Below are 21981 nucleotides of genomic sequence, written 5' to 3'. Positions count from 1 at the left end.
TTCATCACTTGGAAATGCACTGATCCAAGTTTTATGGCTAAATTCCCAGAAAACTCTCAACGCAATATGCAGTTTTTTTAAACTCTGTGATGTTAATGCAGGTTTGAGCCATTTCTGATTTCTACTGACCAGCTAACATTAAAATCTTTGTAATTAGATTAATTTTCAGTGAGAAGGAGACTCGACGTCACACTGTGGAAAATAGTAATAAGTAAACTAGTAAGAAAAGGAGCTTAAGATCTTTTCAGTCACATTTTGAGGGATCAAGGTTTCTTTCAAGATATCTCAAATGACAACTCTGAATTTTGTCACACAAAGGGTCATACATCTGTAATTACAAGTCAAGATATCAAACTTATTTATAAGAAGTCATCTGAATTAGTATGTTTTGTGTTATTCCCTTCACACACACTTAAAAATGGTTTTGAAGAGCTAAAACTGCTTCTATCAAGCTATTCCCAAAACATTTTGCATTTTCAAAAACCTTTTTTAATTTTAATTTACATGTTTTTAATATTTCCATTGAAAATGTGAGATATAAAAATCTGGGATGTTTGGACTAGACATCAAGATGTCACTTCTGTCATTCTGACGACTCAAAAAGTTAAACATATTTTAAATAGAAAAAATGTCTATCTTCAAAATATTTCTAATTCATTTGGAGATGCCTGACTAGCCAAAATTAGCATTGCAGGAATCCCCAAGTTAGTTGTAATTATTTGTTTTCAAGATTTCTGCAGTTTAACATACTTCTCCTATCTGAAAATACATGTAATGTATCTTTAATATAACGTTATTAAAGAAGTCTTTAATCGTATTTAAGGCTGGTCAGAACACAAAGTGGAATATTTCAACTTTACTTTATGATTGGTGATAAATTATTTCTGAAATGTATGTTTTTAGTCAGTAATTCATTGTAGACATCTTGAATTAAAGCCTTGATGCAACTTAACAGAAAATCTGACATCATTTCGGCTAGGCAGAATGTAATTAAAGATGCCTTAACAACCTAGGATGTGTAGTCATAAACCAATTTTAGAAATCGGGAGTGTAAATGTGGTGGAGTCAATTTTATGTTAAAACAGCTTGCCCCATTCCCAGACCTGCTGAGATTTAAAAATTTCAAATCCAGCATATTTAGCAGAAGGAGGTCAAAAGCTCAAAAAGTTTAAGTAAGCAGAGCAACGTAAACTTTCTGCCTGCCAATCGTTTTACAGAGGCTGGCTTTTTCTTGTAGTAGCAGCTTGAATAAACGACATGCCTGTGTAGAAATATAAATATACTTTCCTTTTAAACATCTTCTCACACCTTCGGTGCTTTTTCTGCCTGCATTTATGAACTAATACTGAAAATAGATCAACTTCCACATATCAGTGTGTGTTGTTGGTGTGGTCTTTAGCAGTGCTGCATTCCCTGATTGAATTCCTGCAAAATAATTGGATTTCATGTGATCGCATGTGAATTTTTAATGCATGCATTAGCAGCTTTTCTAAGCATAAGTGCAAATGAAAACAGCCTGGAACAATATTAAGCTACTTAACCTTTATTACCAATCCAGCCGTTTCCTTTTCCTCCTATCTCTTGCTGTCCTTTATGTGACACACAATCCATCAATTTTTTGCTCTCCCCTCTTTCTCTCTCTCTCTCTTTCTGCAAATCCTCATGGGCTTTCAACACATTGTCACCCAATTCAAGGTGTGTGTGTCAGACAGTGTGTTTAGAGTACAGGTGTAATTTGTGATTTTCTCTCCACCCTCTGTGATGGTGTGATTTGGTGCCATGGGGGACGGCACCGGAGTGCATAATGTGGCTCTGTCTTTGAGACTAAAACACCCTGTGAGCCTCACCGTGATCCAGTTTGAGGTGGACGCCCTGCCTGCGTTTCATTTGGATTGTATTTCCCCTTTTAAATCACAACTTTGTTTCTGCGTTAATTTATCTGTTACATATTATTAATCCAAGCAGAAGTGGTAACAGCAGTCATAATAACCGTAATGAAAGTGAGTGGTTTGAACCATGCAGCGATCAGCACACTGCTTCCCCAAATGTCAGGATCTATAATCATTTTCAGCCTCCAATAAGCTCCTCAGTGAGCCTGCAGGGGAACACTGGTCAATCTAATAATGAATCCCAACACTAACTGGCAGCAGCTTTCCAGACAGTTACAGTTATTTAGAGCACCGGGTCCTGTTCAGTCACATGAAATAAATGACGTGTCAATAATGCCTTTGGGCTGTGCTTGTTTGCGTCTTAAGTATGGAGCGACTTTTAGACTGAATCTGCTTTGCATATAATAAACTGGAAATGTTCTTACTAAAAACCTCATAGCAAACTATGTCCTGATTTTATAAGTGCAAGTGTTCATTAATAAACTAAACAAAGGAAAGCAAAACAAATTTTTAAGAAATAAACCAACGAATAAAGATTACAAAAATATAAATGTTGACAACAGACCAGTTATACTTTCATCCAGCAAATCAGATTTCACAATCAATGGCCCCTTTAATAGATACATCTTGCTAGTTCCGATATAATTATTATTTTTTGTTTTAAATGTCTGGAATACTGCAGAACTAGCGACGTTACCTTTTCTGTTTTATCCAGTTTTCACTCCATGTTGTTTATTTTTCTAAGCCATTGTGAGACACAGTGGTGAAACCTTAAACTGCTGCTGCAAAGTAACTCAAGGGGTTGTTGCTAGGTAACCAAAGGGTGAGTTGTTGCTGGGTAACCAAAGGGTGAGTGAGTTAGTTGGTGCCACCAACCGAGCTTGGCTGGCTATGAGAGGCTGAGCGGCTAAAGCCTTTCCTCTGCCTGCATCCCCCACAATTCTTTGTGGTTAGATTAAATTATTGAAAGTTTAATCAGATGTATTACCTATTGATATCGATCACATGTCCATCACGATATATGTTGTTACTGATTTATTGTCCACCCCTATCTTAATCTTTCTTGGCATAGACAACACAAGGTTTCAGAAACATTCCTCAGAGATTATGGTTCTTATTTTCACAATAGCATCACGCACTAAAGCACATTTGTACACTGTAGTCATAAACAGAGAGAAAGGTCAGCAATAAAACTCCCACACCATTATGCCACCTCCGCCGACCTGAAAGGCAGGACGGATTCATACTTTATTTAGCTTATGCCACATTTTGAATGTCACGGCTGAAACAAAAACTCATCACAGAAGGTTGTGCTGTCAGGTCAGCTCCACTGTGACACTTCTCTGTGTGTATCCTACAGCAATAACCTGGAGTTCAATTTGAGACTGAAGGTGAACTCTAAAAACATATAGATATATAGTTTCAGTTGCTGCATGGCTGAACTTTGACTCCTCTGTGCTGTTTTTAACGTTTTATCTGTGACACTGAGCCCCAACCGAAAAGGGTCATAAACAAAAACTACTTATAGAGGAAGGTAGGAAAAAAGGTTTTATTAGTTTGATACTTTCTGACTTTTAAACAGGTTGTGCTAAGATTGTATTTGGGCAAAAAGTAGAAGAAAAATTTTAAAAGTTAAGTCTTCCTTTTTTTTTTTGAAAAACAAAGTTTGGGCAAAGTTTCTTTGTTTGAAAGTAAGAAAGTAAATAAGTGAGTAAGTACAGGTCGCCTCAGGGCAGCTGTGTCTACAACCCAGTAACTTCCCATCGTCAAGGTGTAAATGTGTATGAATGGGAATGACTGGTTTTATTGAAAAGTGTTCATCCCTAATAAGTAGGGGTGATCATTTATTGTCTTAAATTTCTTACATTTTTATTTTTTGTTTTAAAACCCCAAAACTGTGCGTACTGTCTGGATTATTACTTTTACCATTTTCTCCACTGTTTCTTCATTGACAGATTCAGTAAATATCAATCAATTAAAAATATGATTAAATGCAGTTACTGTACACTGTTTAGTAGTACAAACAACACCTATTTATGTGACTGGTGTCCCAAAGAAACGCATTACAAATGGTTATATTTTCAAGAGCACTATTTGTGTTTATGGGATTGTGATTGTGCACCAGGCAGTCACACCAATACAGTTACCAAAACAGAAGCAATAAATAGTTCCCCTACTAATAAAGCTCTACATGAGATTCATGTCATGCCATAAGTAAATAAGTACAACATAAATCACAGTTAAGTTATACATAGTAAACAAAGAATCAGCCATTAAATCTTGAGTCAAAAGCCTGGTAGAACAAACCAATTTTAAATTGCTTTTGAAAATCCTCCACAGACTCAGCAAAGCGAAGCTGCTGGTTCAAACCGTTCCTCAGTTTAGGAGCCACAGACTGAAAGACCCTGTCCCCCTTCGTTTATAGCAGAGTACATGGCACAGCGAGGAGACGCTGGGCTTGGCACCAAAAGCCACAAGCAGCTGAGTGTTTGGTTAGACGCTGACACAAATAGTTAGGAGACTCAGAAACTAGAACTTCTACATTTTGAAATCCACCAGGCAACGGAGTAAAGAGTGTCAGACCAAGGGTTTATATGTTTAGTAGATTTGGTTAGTAAATCCACATGGATTCTGAATAGCTTACACACGTAAAACTGATTATTTGTCCTGATTGCTAAGTGGAGCATCACAGTGGTCCAAACACAATGAAATAAATGGATTAATACTATTCTCAAGATCTTCCTGGAAGACCATGTCTTGTGTATAGGTAATGTTTTCTAAATGAAAGAAACAGGAATGGGAATTAAATGTGAGTCAAAGCCTAATGAGGAATCAAATGTAACTCCCAGAACATTGAATTCGTTTACCGATTAATCAAACTGCCTGATTGATTTCAGAAAGCAGGTGATGTAACTCTGATTAAAGTCTCTGTTTTATTTGTATTTGAAACCAGAACATTACTGAAGAGTTTGTCACTAATCCAAGATAAACACTGGATGAGGGTGAACAACCAAACCAAGCTAGTCCAGTTTAAAAAACAGATACAACTGGATGTCATCTGCATAGATGTGATGAGTGATATATATTTGAAACGGAGTTTAACACATTTATCATTGGCTCAACATGGAAAGAAATTAAAAATATTGGTTTGGAATTGATGATTTTACAAAAACAAAGTATATATTTTTAAAGCATTCTTAGATTTGATTTGTCTTGACAAAGGTTCACAGATATATCCTGAACCCTCGATCCATATGGTTCGTCTATTTCTGAACTTACTTCTTTTCCCCGTGTTGCATTACAGAGGCTTTCTGTCTGCACCCGTCAAAACATTTTGGAGAACAGAGAGAAGAGACGTCTCACTATATGCAGCCTTGTTACCACAAATAACCGAAATGCCCTGCACCTGTCTCTGAACCCAAGGCACAGGGCTTCCACTTAAAGACACAGGTCAAAAGCCATCTTTCTAACTTCACTAGAGTAACTCTTTAAATGTTCGCATTTTGCTACATTACAACCACAAATATATATTATTTCTTTGTGTTTCTTAAAATCTGATGTAAGATCATTAAGATTAGGGTGTCTTAGACTCATTCTTATTCAAATCTTGATTAATTGCAAACAGATTTAATCCTCCTCTCTACATGGTAAAGGCCATTTGTGATGATAACTCAACCAGTCTAGTGCCGTTGAATCCACAGTTTACAGTTTCAAAACACATGACTTAAATCATTTATGGGGTTCTTTTAAACCTCAGTCAAAATATATGAGATGTGACTAGACGTCAAGTATTAGATGTGAGACTTTTTGACTTGAAAATCTGATGCGGTTGAAGGCGAATGGAGCTTTCCTGTTCAACTCAGTTTAGAAAATATAAGCATGGTATGAGTTTTCAAAGTTTTATTTGTGGTATTTACTGTGTTTGTTACGCCCACACATGAGGTACCCCACGGTACCACCCGCTGATGACGCTGTGCAGCCGAGTTTATTGGTACCAAATGATGGAGCTGAGACAGGCGTGTGGTGGATTTGGCAAAACGGCTGCTTTACATCTACTTTGTGCTGTTCCACTGACGTCAAACAAAGAACTGAGATCTAACAGCACATGTTTAGAGACAAGTCAGCTATCAGACGGCATGAGAAGATCATTGATAATATATCAAGTGCTTTTAAGCTTCCCTATCAGTCTCTCAAGATCCTTTTTATCTTTCTTTTACAATTTATATGCAAACAACCAATCTGCAGCGGTCTTTTCATGCATCATAGGGACAAAAATGAACACATATGTGAGAAGCCACAACAAAACCAGGAAAAAGTCTCCCAGGGGACAGTTTGAGTTATTTATAGGTTCTGATACTGTGAATTATAAGCTTTCTAATTATGTCAAACTCACTGAGATAAAACAAAAACTATAACCATTTGAACGTTGGCACTCTGTGAACAAAACTAGTGCGAGAACAGGCCTCAGACTTTCAGAAGAATCGTTTCCAAACTCGATAAGGTAACTGGGGATGTTAGGAAAACATTACTGTGCAATAACTTCAGCCCAGCATTAACAAAGGTGAGGTTTTGTTTCACTTATCTAGTTAGAATTATGTAGTTTTTAGAAGTTTCAGAAGTTTTCTCCTTTTCCAATAAGGCCTCGAGCTTCTCTCAATTGTGAACCCTGAAATTTAGAGGAATTAAACCGCACAGGATTTTAGACAATATGAACTTCACTTTTTAACAGTTGTTATCTCTGACTAAGGATGTAAACATGTTGGTTTCAACATGTCCAATTACTCAGATGTCCTACCATTCTCTTTCTGCTACTAAAAAAATTAATCCGTGTGTTGGAGAAATCTCAGAAAATTAGGATTTTTGTGTTTTTTCTCCATGTCTGCTCTGGCAACTTGAGTGTAAAGGTGGCTTATTAGATTAATTAGAGCCTTTTAAATTGTTGTGTAATTAAAATATTAAAAGCATTAGTGTCCGATTTTATACAAATTAGTCATTTGGTGGGAAATGACCATGAGCAAAATGTGGGCATAGAGCACAAACTCATAGATTCAGAGACTAAATGTATATGGAAATCAGCCGAACTTTGACCTTCAGTGATGGTATTTTTTTAATGAGCAGCGAACATGAATGGATTCTGCTCTGTCACTTATGAATTATGCAACTTTTAGTTTTTTAAAATAACTAAATGACCTGTACTGTTACACCCATGTGTATAAATCTTAAGACGTCTAAGAGGATTTTAAGGGATTACATGTAATACAGCAAATTAAATCTCATCGTAGTAATGGGTTAGAATACTTCCAGTTTATCTGTATAAGGAAATTTCAATAAATTTTTATCAAACCATTCAGATAGCAAAGGTTGGGTCATTTGTTGGTGAAGGTCATTCTAACTCCCCTGAGAGCCAGTCGTCATGTTCAGCCTTGTGCAGATCATCCTTATAGGAGATGCTTTCATTAGTTTCCATCACATACAACACTTCAAAAACATCCATGACCAAATCACCACTCCTTAAAGACAAACATTCACATCTTATTTCTTTAGATTGCTGAGTTACTTGTGAGGCATAATGTAAATATAACTTATATTACTGTACGCAGTTATTTGCTTCACATTTCATTAGTACAGGAAGAAATGTTGCCTTAATGTAGTGCTCTAAAGTATACATGGTTCAAAAAGCAGTTACACTTAGGCGATACTGATTACTATCTTTTTTTTATCAGAATTTCAAAGAATACAGACACCATACACATTGCACAGATTCTACTGCTGCAGAATGTGTGCAGGATGTCGCAGCACTGATCCTGTTATCTTTCATCCTTGCAATTGCACTGAAAGAAACTCACTGACCCCAGCATGCCAAAAACTCGAAGTGGTGGCTCCAACTCTGACTGACCTGTCTTCTCATTAACTTAGCTAATTACTCTGCATAGAGCATTGACCTTTCATTCCCATACAGTAAGGTGATCATGAAGTGGCACAATAGATTCATAGCCCATCCTAACACAGCCACACACTGCGACTTTTTCACACCCTTCTTACCAATGCAAACAAAAAAAAAAATCAACATGCACATTTCAGAGACATGAAAGTTCCTCCTTTAGACTATGTTTTTTAAATGAACCGACAAGACAGCATACCTTTACTGAAAATATCTCCCAAAGCTGACCAGCCGTCTTTTATTAACACAATCACTTGTGCCTGTAAATCAGACGGCTTTCTTTATTTTTGTGACTTGGACATGCAGTACTATGACATGTTAGGAACTGAGGTTGCCAAGGCACAGAGGGATTAATGTCACACAGAAGGCCAGGTGTACAGATCCATCTTCTCCGGAGAGGAGTACTCCCCGACAGGTGGATGAATGTGCACTGAATAAGTCAATTATTTTGCATAATTGATTCCATGAATGATGTATAATGAAGTCAATATGGTGTAAGCAGTAAGCTGTAGTGTATGATTGGTTGTCTAAACACAATGGTGCCTTTTCCAGAGACAGTGAAGGTAAATGAAAATGGCAGCATTTGGGAAGTGAAGGCATTTAGAGAAGATAAACCAGGAAATAACTAAATAGCTTCTCGCTTTGCCAGCAGCACAGACTAATAGATCAAACTTTTCTGTTTGTTAATATGACTTGAACATTATAAGCATTATATGTACTTTAAAAACAAAAGTATGTTTGTTCCAAGCAGTAAGAAAAATCTGGCACCACTAATGAGATTTTTCCTGACATTCGGATACATTTTGAAAACATTTGCAAGGTAAGGTTAGAAAATATGGCCATACCAAGATATGGCATGCTATCAGACCCCCAATAAAAAAAACTGAATGCAACAGTTAATGATGTGCACACTTATGCAGCCTTATGCAGCTTTTTGTTTTTATTATTTTCTCCCAAATAGATCATTTCAGTGAACTCAGACACAACAGATGCTTTAATTAAGATATAAAAAGTTGCACTTCTCCATCATAGCTTACACTTTTATTGTGGTTAGAGGCCAGTCAATATGCTCCTGTCACACTATTTATGAATTTGTGTACAGTAGAGGATTCCTGTGAGTATTGCGTTTCATTTGAGCCTTTATTGATGGCTGTATGTCGAAGCATAGATGAGTTACAGCCGTTTGAAGTATGTATGTCAGATGTCTTCACTGTGATCTATGTGGAGGTTTCAAATGGATCAATATGGATAATGACTGGACATAAACAAACAGAAACCTGTCTAGAAGTGTCTTTTTAATCAAATCTGAAATATAAGTAGATGAGACTTCCTTCTACAGTGTTATTTTATTTTTTTCAGTGCATACCTTCAACAGTCCAAATGTAGTAACGTAAAAATAAACAAGAAAAATCCAGGCGAGACAAAAAAGCTTTAATTTGTTGCAAACATTTTTATAGCTACAAACTAACCTGAAGAACATTTCCAGGATTAGAAGACTAATGTTTCAGCAAGATCTAGAGAAACTCATCCATGTTTTTGTCTTCAGTCACATTGATTACTGCAACAGTCTCCTCACAGCTCTGCCTAAAAACGTCCTCCAGCTGCAGCTGATCCAGAACGCTGCTGCTGCTGCTGCTGCTGTTCTGACTAAAACCAGGAATACTGAGCACATCACATCAGTCCCTACACTGGCTTCCTCTATCCCAGAGAACAGACTTTAAAATACTGTTGTTAGTTTATAAATGACTGAACGGCTCAGCACCACAGTACATTAAAGATCTGCTGTTGTCATAGCAACCTTCCAGATCTTTCAGGTCTTCTGGTTCTGGTTCTGCATCCCCAGAACCAGAACCAAACATGGAGAAGCGGCATTCAGCTTCTACGCACCACAAATCTGGAACAAACTTCCTGAAAACTGTAAAACTGCTGAAACACTGAGTTCCTTCATATCTAGATGAGAACCCAGCTGATTAGACTTGCTTTGAAACATAATAAATGAAACATTAACCAAGATATTGATGTGTAATGATGGTACTTGGAAAAACGCGATGAGAAAAATTAAATGTTTCAGTTGTTGATTTTTGAGTTATGATGCAAAACACTTTGAACTGCCTTGTTCCCGAAATGTGCTATTAAAATAATATTTGATTGATTGAACTGCATGCTAATTACAGATACATCTTCGACTGCAAATATGAAACATTTAGATCCTTTTTCTCCAGAGGGCTCAATCTTTCTTTCAGGCATTTTTTTGTGATTCTGCTGCCGCCGTTTATCAGGTCATGGACTGTACTCTTTTACATCCTTTATGTACATGTCTACCTTACTTTATAGGTCCAGAAAACAGAATACATCTACTGTTAACTCACAAAGCCACAAAACCAATTAATCGTGTCAACTTCAAGTCAGATATTCAGGACAATTCAAATATTACCAGACAGAGGAGCCAACTCTCAGAGAGACGAGCATTATTCAGCAGGCTTCATATATTATACATCCCTGTATGTGTTATATCTTCGGTTGCCTTCTAACCTAGTTTACTCTGTCTGTGGTGTGCGTAACTGCTTGTATATGCATTACTGGATGCAAAAAGGAAGCAGTGCATCTGTTACCGCTATCCAGAAAACCCACATTAAAAGCAGCTGTCAGTATATTATCTACATACATGAGTATCTATACACATGTCTCCATTTTGTTGTGGCATAGTTATTGTCTGACTGTATGTTTAACCCTTGACACATCGAGCTTGTTATTGCTGTGGTTGACCACACCTAAAGCTTTTACGGACCAACTGATTCACATTGTTTGGGTGTATATTTCCCCCTCGGAATATAGAATTTCACATGCATATTCTGACTGAAAACAGATTTTTTGTTTTGGGAATTCAGCTACTGAAGAGATTACCAGATTATACTTGCTGGGCACTTTATTGATGTTAAACACAAAAAATGAATTAGCCAGCAGCTCACTGATGGTGTGGTTTGCTGCAGTGGTTTTCAAAACGGGAGAATTAGGACGGCTTCAGAAAGCTGGATCAAAGTTAAGAAGAAAAAGAAAATAAAAAATTCCATAAATTTTTTTGTTTTTTTTGTATATGTTTTTATCATTATATCAAATGTCAAATGTTTTTTATGAAATACAAGTTAAAATAGCTTATTGTAATGTCATTTGCCATGCTCATCTTTCTGATTGGTTGCAAGTCAAATTTATCAATCTGCTTTGTTCTTCAGGCTAGTGCAGCAAACTGGAAATGGAAAAGTTTGTTTCTGACAATAAAAAATTAAAAAAGGAACCATTCAGCAGCCCTGAAGGACACTGATGTAAAAAAAATACTAAAACTTTTGGTGAAGATGACGGCGTACTAGGGCCACACTAAAAAATAACTTGAAAAAAAAAAAAACAAGAATGAAGTCATAATATTACGACTTTATTCTGTTATTATGACTTTACTATGACATTTTTCTCATATTATTTTGACTTTATTCTCGTAATTTTATTTTTTAATTTTTTTATTAGTATGGCCCTAATATTCCATCATAGTTGGAACTGTGAGAAAGAGAAAATTTTATGTGTGATAATATACAATATTAAATTATTTTTAATAATCAGAAGAAGGGATTGTGGTGAACATGTATTGTCAGGTAATATATTACAACATGAACATCAGATTAATAGTCATTACATTACCTGATAAATTGTTCCACCCCAGAACTTGTGACCATCTAAAACCCGAAGGTTTGAGGCAGCATTTATGCTAAATGAACATAATAATATTGATCGTGATTAAAAGTGAGAAAAACATTTGAAAAGTTCCTTTACGTATTTTGAAGCATCATTGTCTATGTCTATGTCTATTGTCTATTTTCAAAGGGGGCCCCAGCCAGAAACTAGTGCTGTTTGGGGGGCCGTAGCATGGAAAGTTTGGGGACCCCAGGTCTATGTGTCTGTGAGACCTCCTCTGTGTCTGCTCTGCTTCATAACTGACTGTTAGATGATCAAGGAAGTGCCTGTAAAACACATGGCGCCCACTGAGAGCACTGCAGCCGTGCCCTGTTTTTGAAAAACACCCGTCGGTACTCTGCAGGAGCGGGTTCAGTTCAGAACATCTTTTGTTTCTTTTGTCAGTCCTGGATAGTTCAGACTCTTCAGCCACTCCAGTGGTTTTTATCTGATAAAACATTTATGTAGATGCACTGAAACTCCACATTTAAGACAAGGATTCTGCTATCAAGGTCAAATCCACTCATTTACACACATGTGAGAAAGTCTCTCTTTTAGCACAGCAGGAGCATTCAGTGTTCTGCTTCTCAATGTCTTTCACCTACTTTCTCTGTGGTTCTTTCTCACACACGCACACACACACGCACGCACACATATATACACGCGTGTCTAGCTTTTTTTTCCGAGCAGCCAACTAGTTGGGTGCCCTTTGCCGACTGCAGCACAGCATGAGCGGAGCCCTGCTGACTCGACCTCTGTTGATCAATCAACACCTACTAATGGGGAAGGAGATGAAAGAGGGAGAGAAGGAGATGTGGATGGAGGGAAAATGGAGAAAATATATAGAGACAGGGGATGGATGGAGGGGGGGGCTTATATGGGATGTAGGGGCCAGTAATAAGATCGCTGTATCAGGGCTGTTTAACCCAAATGCAGGAAATGACACAATCTCAATTCACGGCCTGCATATTGAACTCATTACTGTGGATCACCAGCAGGAAAAATGGGTCTTCAAAAGCGCATATATTTTTCATGTGGTGTTAACATGAGATTGTATTAGGACAGCTCTCGGATGTTTGTGTGAATGAGGGGTGGCCCAGCACTCATTCCTCCATTTTTTAGCTTTTGTTTGCCCAGGCTTCCTGTGGCTCTTTTGAAGTATTTCCATGGGCATTGTTGCGTTCAGCTCTCATTTTAAGTCTGTTTTGTAGGTTCATGCTAACATTTTGTTCTTTTTTGTGTTTGCAAAGCCCAAATCCAATTCACATTGTATTTGAATGTGAATTTGTGCTATATTCAATTTAGTGGATATTTAAAAAATCCACTAAATTGAATGGAGGGCAATAGATGGATAGATAGATAGATAGATGGATGGATGGATGGATGGATGGATGGATGGATGGATGGATGGATGGATGGATGGATGGATGGATGGATGGATGGATGGATGGATGGATGGATAGATGGATAGATGGATAGATGGATAGATAGATAGAGCTTGTGCCATATAGAAAGCATTCGATGCGGCTTGCTTTCAAAATGGCGGCTGTGTTTTAATAATTCAAGCTCACCGCAGGAGGCCTCTCTTTGATGTTTCACTTTGAAGAACTAGTTCATCCCCTTCCTTCACTCTGTTCGCCGTCTCATGGGTCCGTCACCTGTCACAAAGTCGGCCTGTGAAGCTCATTCCTCCTTATCTTTACTCACGCTCTTTCTCCTCTTTCATCAAAAATGTTCCGTCCTTCCATATCTGTTATTTCCGCTTTGCATGGAGTAAATATCTCAGAGCTCTCGGCTACGTGTTTTCTTTCTCTCTTTCTGCGTCTGTCTCCCACAAATTTACATCCCAGCGTATCAGATTTGAAGGCCTGTGCTTTTAGCCTTTAACTGTTGCAAAGATTATAACAGCATTATTTATTTATGACCAGTATATTTTCTTAGAAACCACTGCTGTTATTTGCTCATTTCAAAGCTAAGGTACAGACTGATACCATAAAAGGAATAGTAAAGAAGGATGTGTCTTAACTGGTTTTTAATCTTTTCATTTATTTTATGCTGAATTTTCCAGTAATGATCAGCGGAACGGTTTCAAGGGGCAGTCATAAGTTTAGACGCAGGCGTCTTTGGCACTAATCTGTATTCATCTTTGGCTTTTTTAATGATGAGCAGCCACTTTACCACACTGGAAAGATTATACAACATCTGACTCCAATATGTCCAAATACCAGCCTTAGAACGTTGCAGAAAAACGACACACTTTTTTAGTCGACAACAAATGCCAGGCAAAGTTCTGTCACTACATAAATATTCCGCTTGGCAGAAACGGTAGAAGTCAGTTATTTACTTTTTTCCAGACTTGGTCATTACATTCCCAGTGTTGTTGAGAATTCCAGTAGCTTAATATGAACTTGTTTTTTCCATCCAAAAGCTGGTTTCTGGGTGCTTGTGTGATTATTGCCTTGGTGGAACACCAAGCACCCAGATTTGACCTGCAGCTGTTGATTTGAGAAAAAGTTGAACAACTTGGAAGTAGTCCTCCTAATCTATCCACTGTATGCAATGCGCCAGTATAAAACCAAACCCTCAGCATGATGGCAACACCACCGTGGTTCATAGTTTGACACCATGATCTTGCGTCTAATTCTTTGCCTAATGTGACCGTAAACATTTTCTCCCAAAGGCTTCTGGGTTGTGAATGTGGGCATCTACATGTTTTAGTTCAGTTTTTGGGTGTCTATTTTAGATTAGAAATGTATTGTTGAATTCTGGAGTTTATGACAGCCTTATAACAACTTGTGGTTCCAGGTTTGTTCCTAAACAGGCTGGCCAATTTCCCTCCACCGTTTGGGTGAGATGAGAAAACTTTGACACAGTTCAAAGAAGACGATGATCTCAAAATCACATCAAAGCTGGTTTTAAAATTGATCAACCATCTTAATATTAGGTTTTTGGAATTAGTTTTAGATGGATGGACTTATTAAACAACAATTCATGAAGCAGCTCTGCCAGTTCTGATCATTTCCTACAGCTTGTCGTGATTCTACGATTGTGGAAATTCAACAGATCCCTGCATTTTTAAATGCGTTTTGCAACAGCGCATTATTTGTGAGTTTACTGCAGATTTTCTGCAAAGATGGTCAAAAACATTGGGTTTTTGAAGGTGGCAGTATTTCTTACTTCTCTGCTGTTTCAGATTTATTTAATGTTTGTGATTGATATCAACAAAAAATGAACTAAGTACTTTTAAGAACAAGCCTGTTTGCGTGTCCAACCTGTCTCCTTCTGCATGTAGCTTTTGCAAGGGATTTAATTAGATAAATGAATTCATTAGATTAAAAAATCACAAAATTCCTTGCAAATATTTCTGAAGCATCACCACAAAGTCGGCGATTTTGATTGCAAAAAGTCACAAAAACAATTGTGAAATCTTGTAGGGACTGTCTAATAGAAACATCGGTCTAATATATCGCCATAATTAATTCCATGAGTACATAAAGCATGTGATTTGTCTGCAATTTGTACATTTAAACATTTGCACCCAGTTCATGTTTATAAAATCCATTTCAGTTTTACATTTTATAATTTCACCCTGGAAGAAAAACAGCTGAAATACTTGATTAAAAGCTCAGAGCCAACATGGAATCCATTCTCAGGGCGACTGTATGTAAACTCCTGACAGGCGCTGTATATGTGCGTACCAGAACAAACTAATGCGGTTTTTGTGAAAAGGCCTTGAGTGTCAACTTGTTCGTTGACACCAAAGTTGCCGTTGGCAGAATGAGCAGAGTGTGTGTGTGAAGTAGGAGCTCAGAAAGGACAGAAAGATCATCAAGTAACATTTAATTACTGACAGCCTCCGCGTCAATTTATTTCTGTATTTATTCACTGCAAAATATCATTAAACTCGAATGGAGCAAATCTTGGCAAGCATGCAGTAAGCATAAGATTGAAGACCTACAGATGGAGGCTTTCTTCATAAAGGGGCAAAGGGCCAGGTGGCTCGACATCTGCACATGCTTCATCTGTCCAAGTTCCTCTGTTGTTTTAAGAAGGCACTGCAAAATATTCAGATATAATTATACGGCTAAATGCACCAAGTTTCTTGATACCAGTGGAAAGACGGAGCCTAATGTCAATCAGCTTTTATTTTACATCTGCAGCTCTTCTTGTTCTCATCAAATCTTAAAATGATCTCTATTTTTTATCTTTTCTAGGTATACTGTATAAGGGCAATGGCGAGAATGTCTTTATCTCCCAGCAGCCCGCTGTCATCAGCAGCATTATGGGTAAGTGTAGATTATTTTAACATCTTAACATTGTGAAAAAGTATCATCCTCCTTTAAGGTTTCTTATGTTTTTTTTCTTTACAATTTAATGTTTCACATCAGCAGGTAAATCTTAATATGGCCAAGATAACCGAAGTGAACACAAAAAGCAGTTTTCAAACGAGGCTTTCGTTTAAGTGAAAGCTGAATATTTGTGAAATCCTGAGTTAACTGTGATAAACTACATTTTTTGAAAACTCAGAGGTCATTTCACTGTTTGACCTCTGAGATAATTAAAGAAAACTTGTCTGGCAGCAGGGAATAGATTACAATAATCCCTCAAAAAGTAATAAATCATGCCGTGAAAACAAAACACAAAGGAAGATTCACTTCTAATCACAACGCACTATAACTGCGACCTGCTGCGCCATGATCCTCTTGCCACTTCCTGTCGTCTTGTCTTTTCCACCAGCAGTAGCATCCGGTTGTTGACTTTGACTTATGAGATGCGATGAAAGTTCTTCCATTGCAGTTTTGCTAAATTTTGATACAGCCAAAAAAAATCACCTCTTCCAAGTGTAAAAACTTTCTATCAAAAAAGCGAGAATTTTCTCTAAATTGGGGTGTTTCTATTAAGCAAATTTATTTTCATAATTACAATATCAGGGCTTTTATCTTACATTAAAAAGTTTGATGCTCTGGAATATTTAAATTAGAGATGCAAACAATTAATCTACTCACGGTTAATTGTTGCTTAATGGTTTATTATGTTAAAATTAGTTCCAATCGGTTGAACTAATATCGTTCTTTTAGTGTAGTAGTTTGGCCTCCATCCAGAAGAGGCCGCCGCAGGTCATTTTTGCATGGAGCCAGTTGATACAGGAATCAACATGGTGGCCCTAGGTGGAAAAGAGAAATGGTGCAAACAAAGTCTGGTGTGGGATGTAAATTGCATTTTATTCGGTTCTGTTTTCAAGTGTAATCATTCGACAAGCTCCTTACGTTTCAGCTCAGCAGCGCTCATTTAGCCGAAGTGCTGCACGACAAAGCAACGTTACCATACTATGGAAAGACGGCCGGCCATCGTGACATAAGAAAATAGCCGCTTATCATTTAATTGTTAGTTGATAAGATAAATCAAGGATTAATTAAACTCAAATAAACAAAAAAAGCACACAAAAAAATTAACAGAACCGTATTTGTTGATGACTTGAATGATTTGTCTGGTAAAACTAAATATCTCACTGACTAAAACTGACTGTGAATCTCAGGAAATGGTCGGCGACGCAGCATCTCCTGCCCCAGCTGTAACGGCCAGGCGGAGGGCAACAAGCTGCTGGCGCCTCTGGCCCTCGCTTGCGGAGCGGATGGCAGCATTTTTGTCGGGGACTTCAACTACATCAGGAGGATCTTCCCCTCTGGGAACGTTAGCAGCGTCATGGAGCTCAGGTAACAACGGAGGGAGGATCTCTGGTTCTTCCCAACTCCTTAAAACAGGGCAAACTCCACCTCAGCATCCTACAAAGAAAGCTCCAACTGCAGTAGTTTAAAGTCAAACGCTTCCAAATCCACAGCTTCATCCATGTTTGTACGGTTCAGATGATCCATGCTCACGCTTTGTGTTGTTTGTTTCTTAGATCTCAGACCCTAACATTCATCTGAAATCTTTCTTCTAATGATTTCTGTGAAGCATGATTTCAGTCTGTTGTGTCGTCTGTTTCTCACTGATTTCTCTTGTAAGTCAATCAATCAAGCTGTCGACTAACTCATGTCTCTTCTGTGTTTCCTTGCCCTTGCTTGCACTGTGTTAAAGAAACAAAGATTTCAGGCATAGGTAAGAGGGGATAAATCTTTTCACCCATTTTTTTTTTTTTTTTTTTTTACTGTGCTGTCAGCTCATTTTAAATATCAGATTCTTCTCTGTCCATTTTTTGGCTTACATTTGTCTGCAATGGCCACATTTTACTCAGCAGAATAAAACAAACATGTAATTGACTTTGTCAGGACTATGAGAAGGAGCCTTGAAATAAGATGCTGTCATCTTGCTTTTTTCCTGATTCCTTTCTCCTTCGCTGTCACTCCCTTTCTTCCTCTTGTCTTGACCTGTTTTCACACAAAATCAAGCCCCATCGACTGCTTGTCAGCTCAGATGAACAGCAAAGCATCGCTTTAGTTTCAGCTCTTAGCAAGGAGATCCCGCAAGGAGAGAAGTTGGTGGTTTGGCAAAAGGCTTTGTTTGTAACTGGTCTCCTTGTTTCTCCTCTGTGCTTTGTCCTCTTTAATCAAATAAGTCTTAGGAGCATTCACATTATGTAGATGGCCTGTAGTAGATGGTGCACAAGTAAAAGAATAAAAATGCAAGAGAATAAAAAAGTAAAAGACGATACTCTTTTATATGGAAGAGGATTAGGAAGGATAATTCTGACTTTTTCTCAGAATTCTGAATTTTATTTCAGAATTCTGACTTTTTTTCGGAATCCTAAGATGAAAGTCAGAATTCTGGGACTAAAGTGATAATTATTAGAACTGAACTGAATCTCAGAATTCTGACTTTTATCTCGGGATTCTGAATTTTTTTTTCAGAATTCTGACTTTTGGTCTCAGAAGATTAAATTCAGAATTCTGAGATAAACTTCAGAATTCGGAATTTAATCTCAGAATTCTGATTTTTTTTTTTTTTTTTTTCAGAATTCTGACTTTTGGTCTCAGAATATTGAATAATACTGAATATTTTTTCAGGATTGTGACTTTTTTTCCCTCACTGTTCTGACTTAAATCTTCTGATACCAATAGTCAGGAATCTGAAATTAAAGTCATAATTCTTTTTTTCAGTGGACTTGATCCTTAACCCACACATTTAAGTCAATGAGACTTAAATGACTAAGAATGGAAAATGATTATCGGTTTATAAAATATTTAATGTTGGGACACTTGTATGTGCTTTAAAATACTTCTATCTCTGTGTATTTTTAAGGCATCATAATTTGTGGCATATTTAAAGTAAATGTAGACAGAATCTAAACAGAGAGATCTCGTTGCTTCGGTCATTCGCCGCAATGCTTTAAAAAAGTAAAACCAGATGAAAGGGTTGAGCTGTAAGGTGCACAGCTGGAGTCTGTATGATTTAAAGAATAAAATCTGGTTGGGTACAAACCGTTACATCGCTGCCACACTATCACACATCCACCTTGAGTTTCAATGGCTGACAGTGAAAATCCCCATGAAGACACAGCTGTATAGTGAATAATGTTCCAGAAGCGCCTTTCACAGAAACTGATAATGGAGCAAACGCCGTTTGATCACCTGCTACATCAGGCTGCTGCTGCTTTTTTCTTTTTTTCTTTTGAAACATGTCAAAAATTTTAACACCATGAACATCACAACCCGTACAATCGGTATGTCATGTAATCAGAGATTAAAGCAAGCTGATATGTGATGTGTAAAACTCTTTTTTTATTAGTTTAATTTATAATTGCTGTATTTATTTATGTTTCTAATTGGGTAATGTTTAATTTTCCAAGGCAAAATTGGAGGAACTATTCAGGTTTTGCATGTAGAATTTTATCCTAACAGGTTATATGAAAATTACAACATGGCCATATGTGAAATTAGGCCCAAGGACAAAATGTACATGTTGGAGTTTCTGACCTGCAGTATTTATTTAGTTATTCTGAAACCTCCAGTTGGTTGTAGGCAGACGGAAACTTGTACTGAGCCAGGTTCTGGTTCTGCTGAGCCAGGTTCTGGTTCTGCTGGAGAATTCTTCCTGTTAAAGGGAAGCTTTTCCTCTCCACTGTCGCTACATGCATGGCCGGTTTGAGAGATTGCTGTAAAGTCAATGACACAATATGAGTGAGTGTCTAGTGTTGCTACGTTCTTGTCCAAATGGAGCGAACGCTGCAAGGCAACGACTTGATGAAATCTGCTGGGTTTCATTAGATAGAAACTGTCTAATCTGAATAAAGAATAAAGAATATTGCTGTAAGAATAACTGAAATGTATGTGATTAAAATGTAATGACTCCTTTTGGACATTTGTTGTAAATTGGGACAATGTACATAAACTGAATTGAATAGGCAATCTAGATGGGATGGATTTGATGAGAAACTTTTTATTTCAGTAACTGGAAACTCTGGACTTTGAAAAAGAAAAGACATTTATGCCAATGGTTGTCAGTCCTGTCTTTTGCTGTATGGTGAGAATCCACTGCTGAAGATGATGTTTACGTCGTCTTCACCAAAATATACGTTTGGCTTTTGTTGTTCCTCTAAAAGTCGGTGGATTCAGTTTCACGTCCCGTCTGTGTCGTGTTTCAGGTCAAGTTTTGCTTTGGAATAGATATGTGGCAACTTTCAGCCTTTGTTCTGTTATTCTGTTGTTTTACTTCCTGCCGTCTTGGATACTCTGTCTTCTTGTGCTTTATCCTTCTTGTTTTCCTTTACTCATTTTTCCAAGCCCCATTCTTTCAGTGTCTCCTAACATGACTCATTTGCTCTGCACCCTTTGCCCCTTTTCACACTCCATCTGTGCCTTCTTCCTTTCTTTTCCTTTCTTATTTTTGTGTCTTTGACTTTCCTTTGCTTCAGTCCTTGCCTCCATTTCCCCTTCAGTGTTTTACTGAGCCCTGACATGTTTGGGTAATAGAGTGCTTTCCACATGTCAGCATCCTCTTTCAGCTCCAAATAGATCCAGGTTGTGAGAAATCTTTTAAAGAGAAATTTCATTCTTTATCCTGAGAAACATGCTGTTCTGTTGACATGTTGGAATATGAAGTGGAAGAGGCGCGTCGAAGGTGAAGTAATCAAATATAAAACTTGGAGCTGAAGTTGTCAACATGTCATTGCTTTCCATTCACAGATGTGACTTGTAGATAGATAAAAATATATCCTCTGCCTTCTTTTGAACTCTGATACGTATCTAAACACACTTTTTTTTATGTTTAATTGAGTCTTCTTGCCCAGTGCTGGTAGCTTGGTTTCTATCTCAGTTTTTTTCTTTTTTTTAAGTACCGTATTTTCCGTACTATAAGGCGCACCTAAAAACCTTCAATTTCCTCAAAAGCCGACAGTACGCTTTATAATCCTGTGCGCCTTATATATTGGGCCACAACAGGTCTAGCAACTACGGCAAGCAGCCGCCGACTTAATTTTCTCCCATAGAAGAAGAAGTGCGCGGTGCATGCTGGGATAGTTGTCATTGTCAGAACGCTGGTTTGTTAATAAAGTTAGACTGACCTATCTACCTACCAACCTGATAATCAGGTCGTCTGCAGGTCATTTGGCACCACGTTCTCCACCAACATGCCGTGCGCGAACGGAGAAGGGTGACCATCGTCCGGCCACGCCCCGGCCCAGCCACAGAAGGCTCTCCTCACCGACCCGAGTCGGACTGTTTTGTTGACATTCTTTATGTCAACAAAGTGGCTTTAGATGTTCATCCGGGGTGCTTCGACTAGGGTTACCAAGGGACCAGCCCCTATACATTTAAAGCCGGGGGAGAGAGAGTCTGCGGTGGCAGCGTGTCGGTTGGTCTGTGTTACCCCGAAAGCATTTGGGCACAATATCACAACACCGTGAGTGAAACAATGACTGGGGCAGCCCACTATATAAAGCATTCGGGGACCACTTCTTTACAAATGTAGATGTGTAATAATAGAGGACGGAACAAATCGGCAACCCAAACTGAAGCGTCTATTCTATGCACCTTATATATGAACAAAGTTTTAAAATAGGCCATTCATTGAAGGTGCGCCTTTTAGTGCGGAAAATACGGTAATAGATTGTGTTGTTTTCAGCTTTAAATTGTTTCCTAATGGGAAGATTCGGTCCACATAAAGCCTCGTGTTGTTCCTCAGTTGTTTTAAACCTGCCTGTTTATTTTTAGCTGTCCTAATTAACACCCTGTCATCATCTGCTGATTGTTACTGACCACTGGGATTCAAGGCCAGAGGCCAAAACACACACACAGCCTTTACATGACAGTGCAGCAGGCCTCCTCAAACTGTGTTACAGAAAAGTGATAGCGCTCATTAAATCAAAGACAAAGCTATTTTTAACCATAGCACTCTGTCTTTTAAAAGTGTTGGGGAATTTAAAGAGCTGGCAGAAATGCATACCTCCGTCATCTCTGCCAGACCTTCTCCACCAGTGTTTAGCTCATGATCCTG

At 37.9% G+C, this 21981-nt stretch overlaps 1 protein-coding gene across 16 annotated transcripts in view; it reads left to right on the top strand.

The window, feature by feature from the left end:
* The window catches only part of tenm3 (teneurin transmembrane protein 3), a 588369-nt gene that overhangs the window by 530574 nt on the left and 35814 nt on the right, over positions 1-21981 (top strand). For 13 of the 16 annotated variants that reach the window (XM_081610716.1, XM_081610715.1, XM_081610730.1 and 10 more), the window contains 3 exons: positions 15765-15836; positions 17087-17264; positions 17629-17649. In XM_081610716.1, coding sequence (XP_081466842.1) covers positions 15765-15836; positions 17087-17264; positions 17629-17649 — 271 coding nt within the window. The remainder of the gene's footprint in view (positions 1-15764; positions 15837-17086; positions 17265-17628; positions 17650-21981) is intronic. The other 3 variants (XM_081610747.1, XM_081610739.1, XM_081610725.1) reach the window with 1 other exon arrangement.

The sequence above is a fragment of the Poecilia reticulata genome, chromosome 1 (genome assembly GCF_904066995.2).
Source record: "Poecilia reticulata chromosome 1, P_reticulata-male-v2, whole genome shotgun sequence".
Taxonomy (NCBI): domain Eukaryota; kingdom Metazoa; phylum Chordata; class Actinopteri; order Cyprinodontiformes; family Poeciliidae; genus Poecilia; species Poecilia reticulata.
The sequence above is the reverse complement of the archived record's forward strand: the minus strand, read 5'-3'. Positions and strand labels throughout refer to the sequence as shown.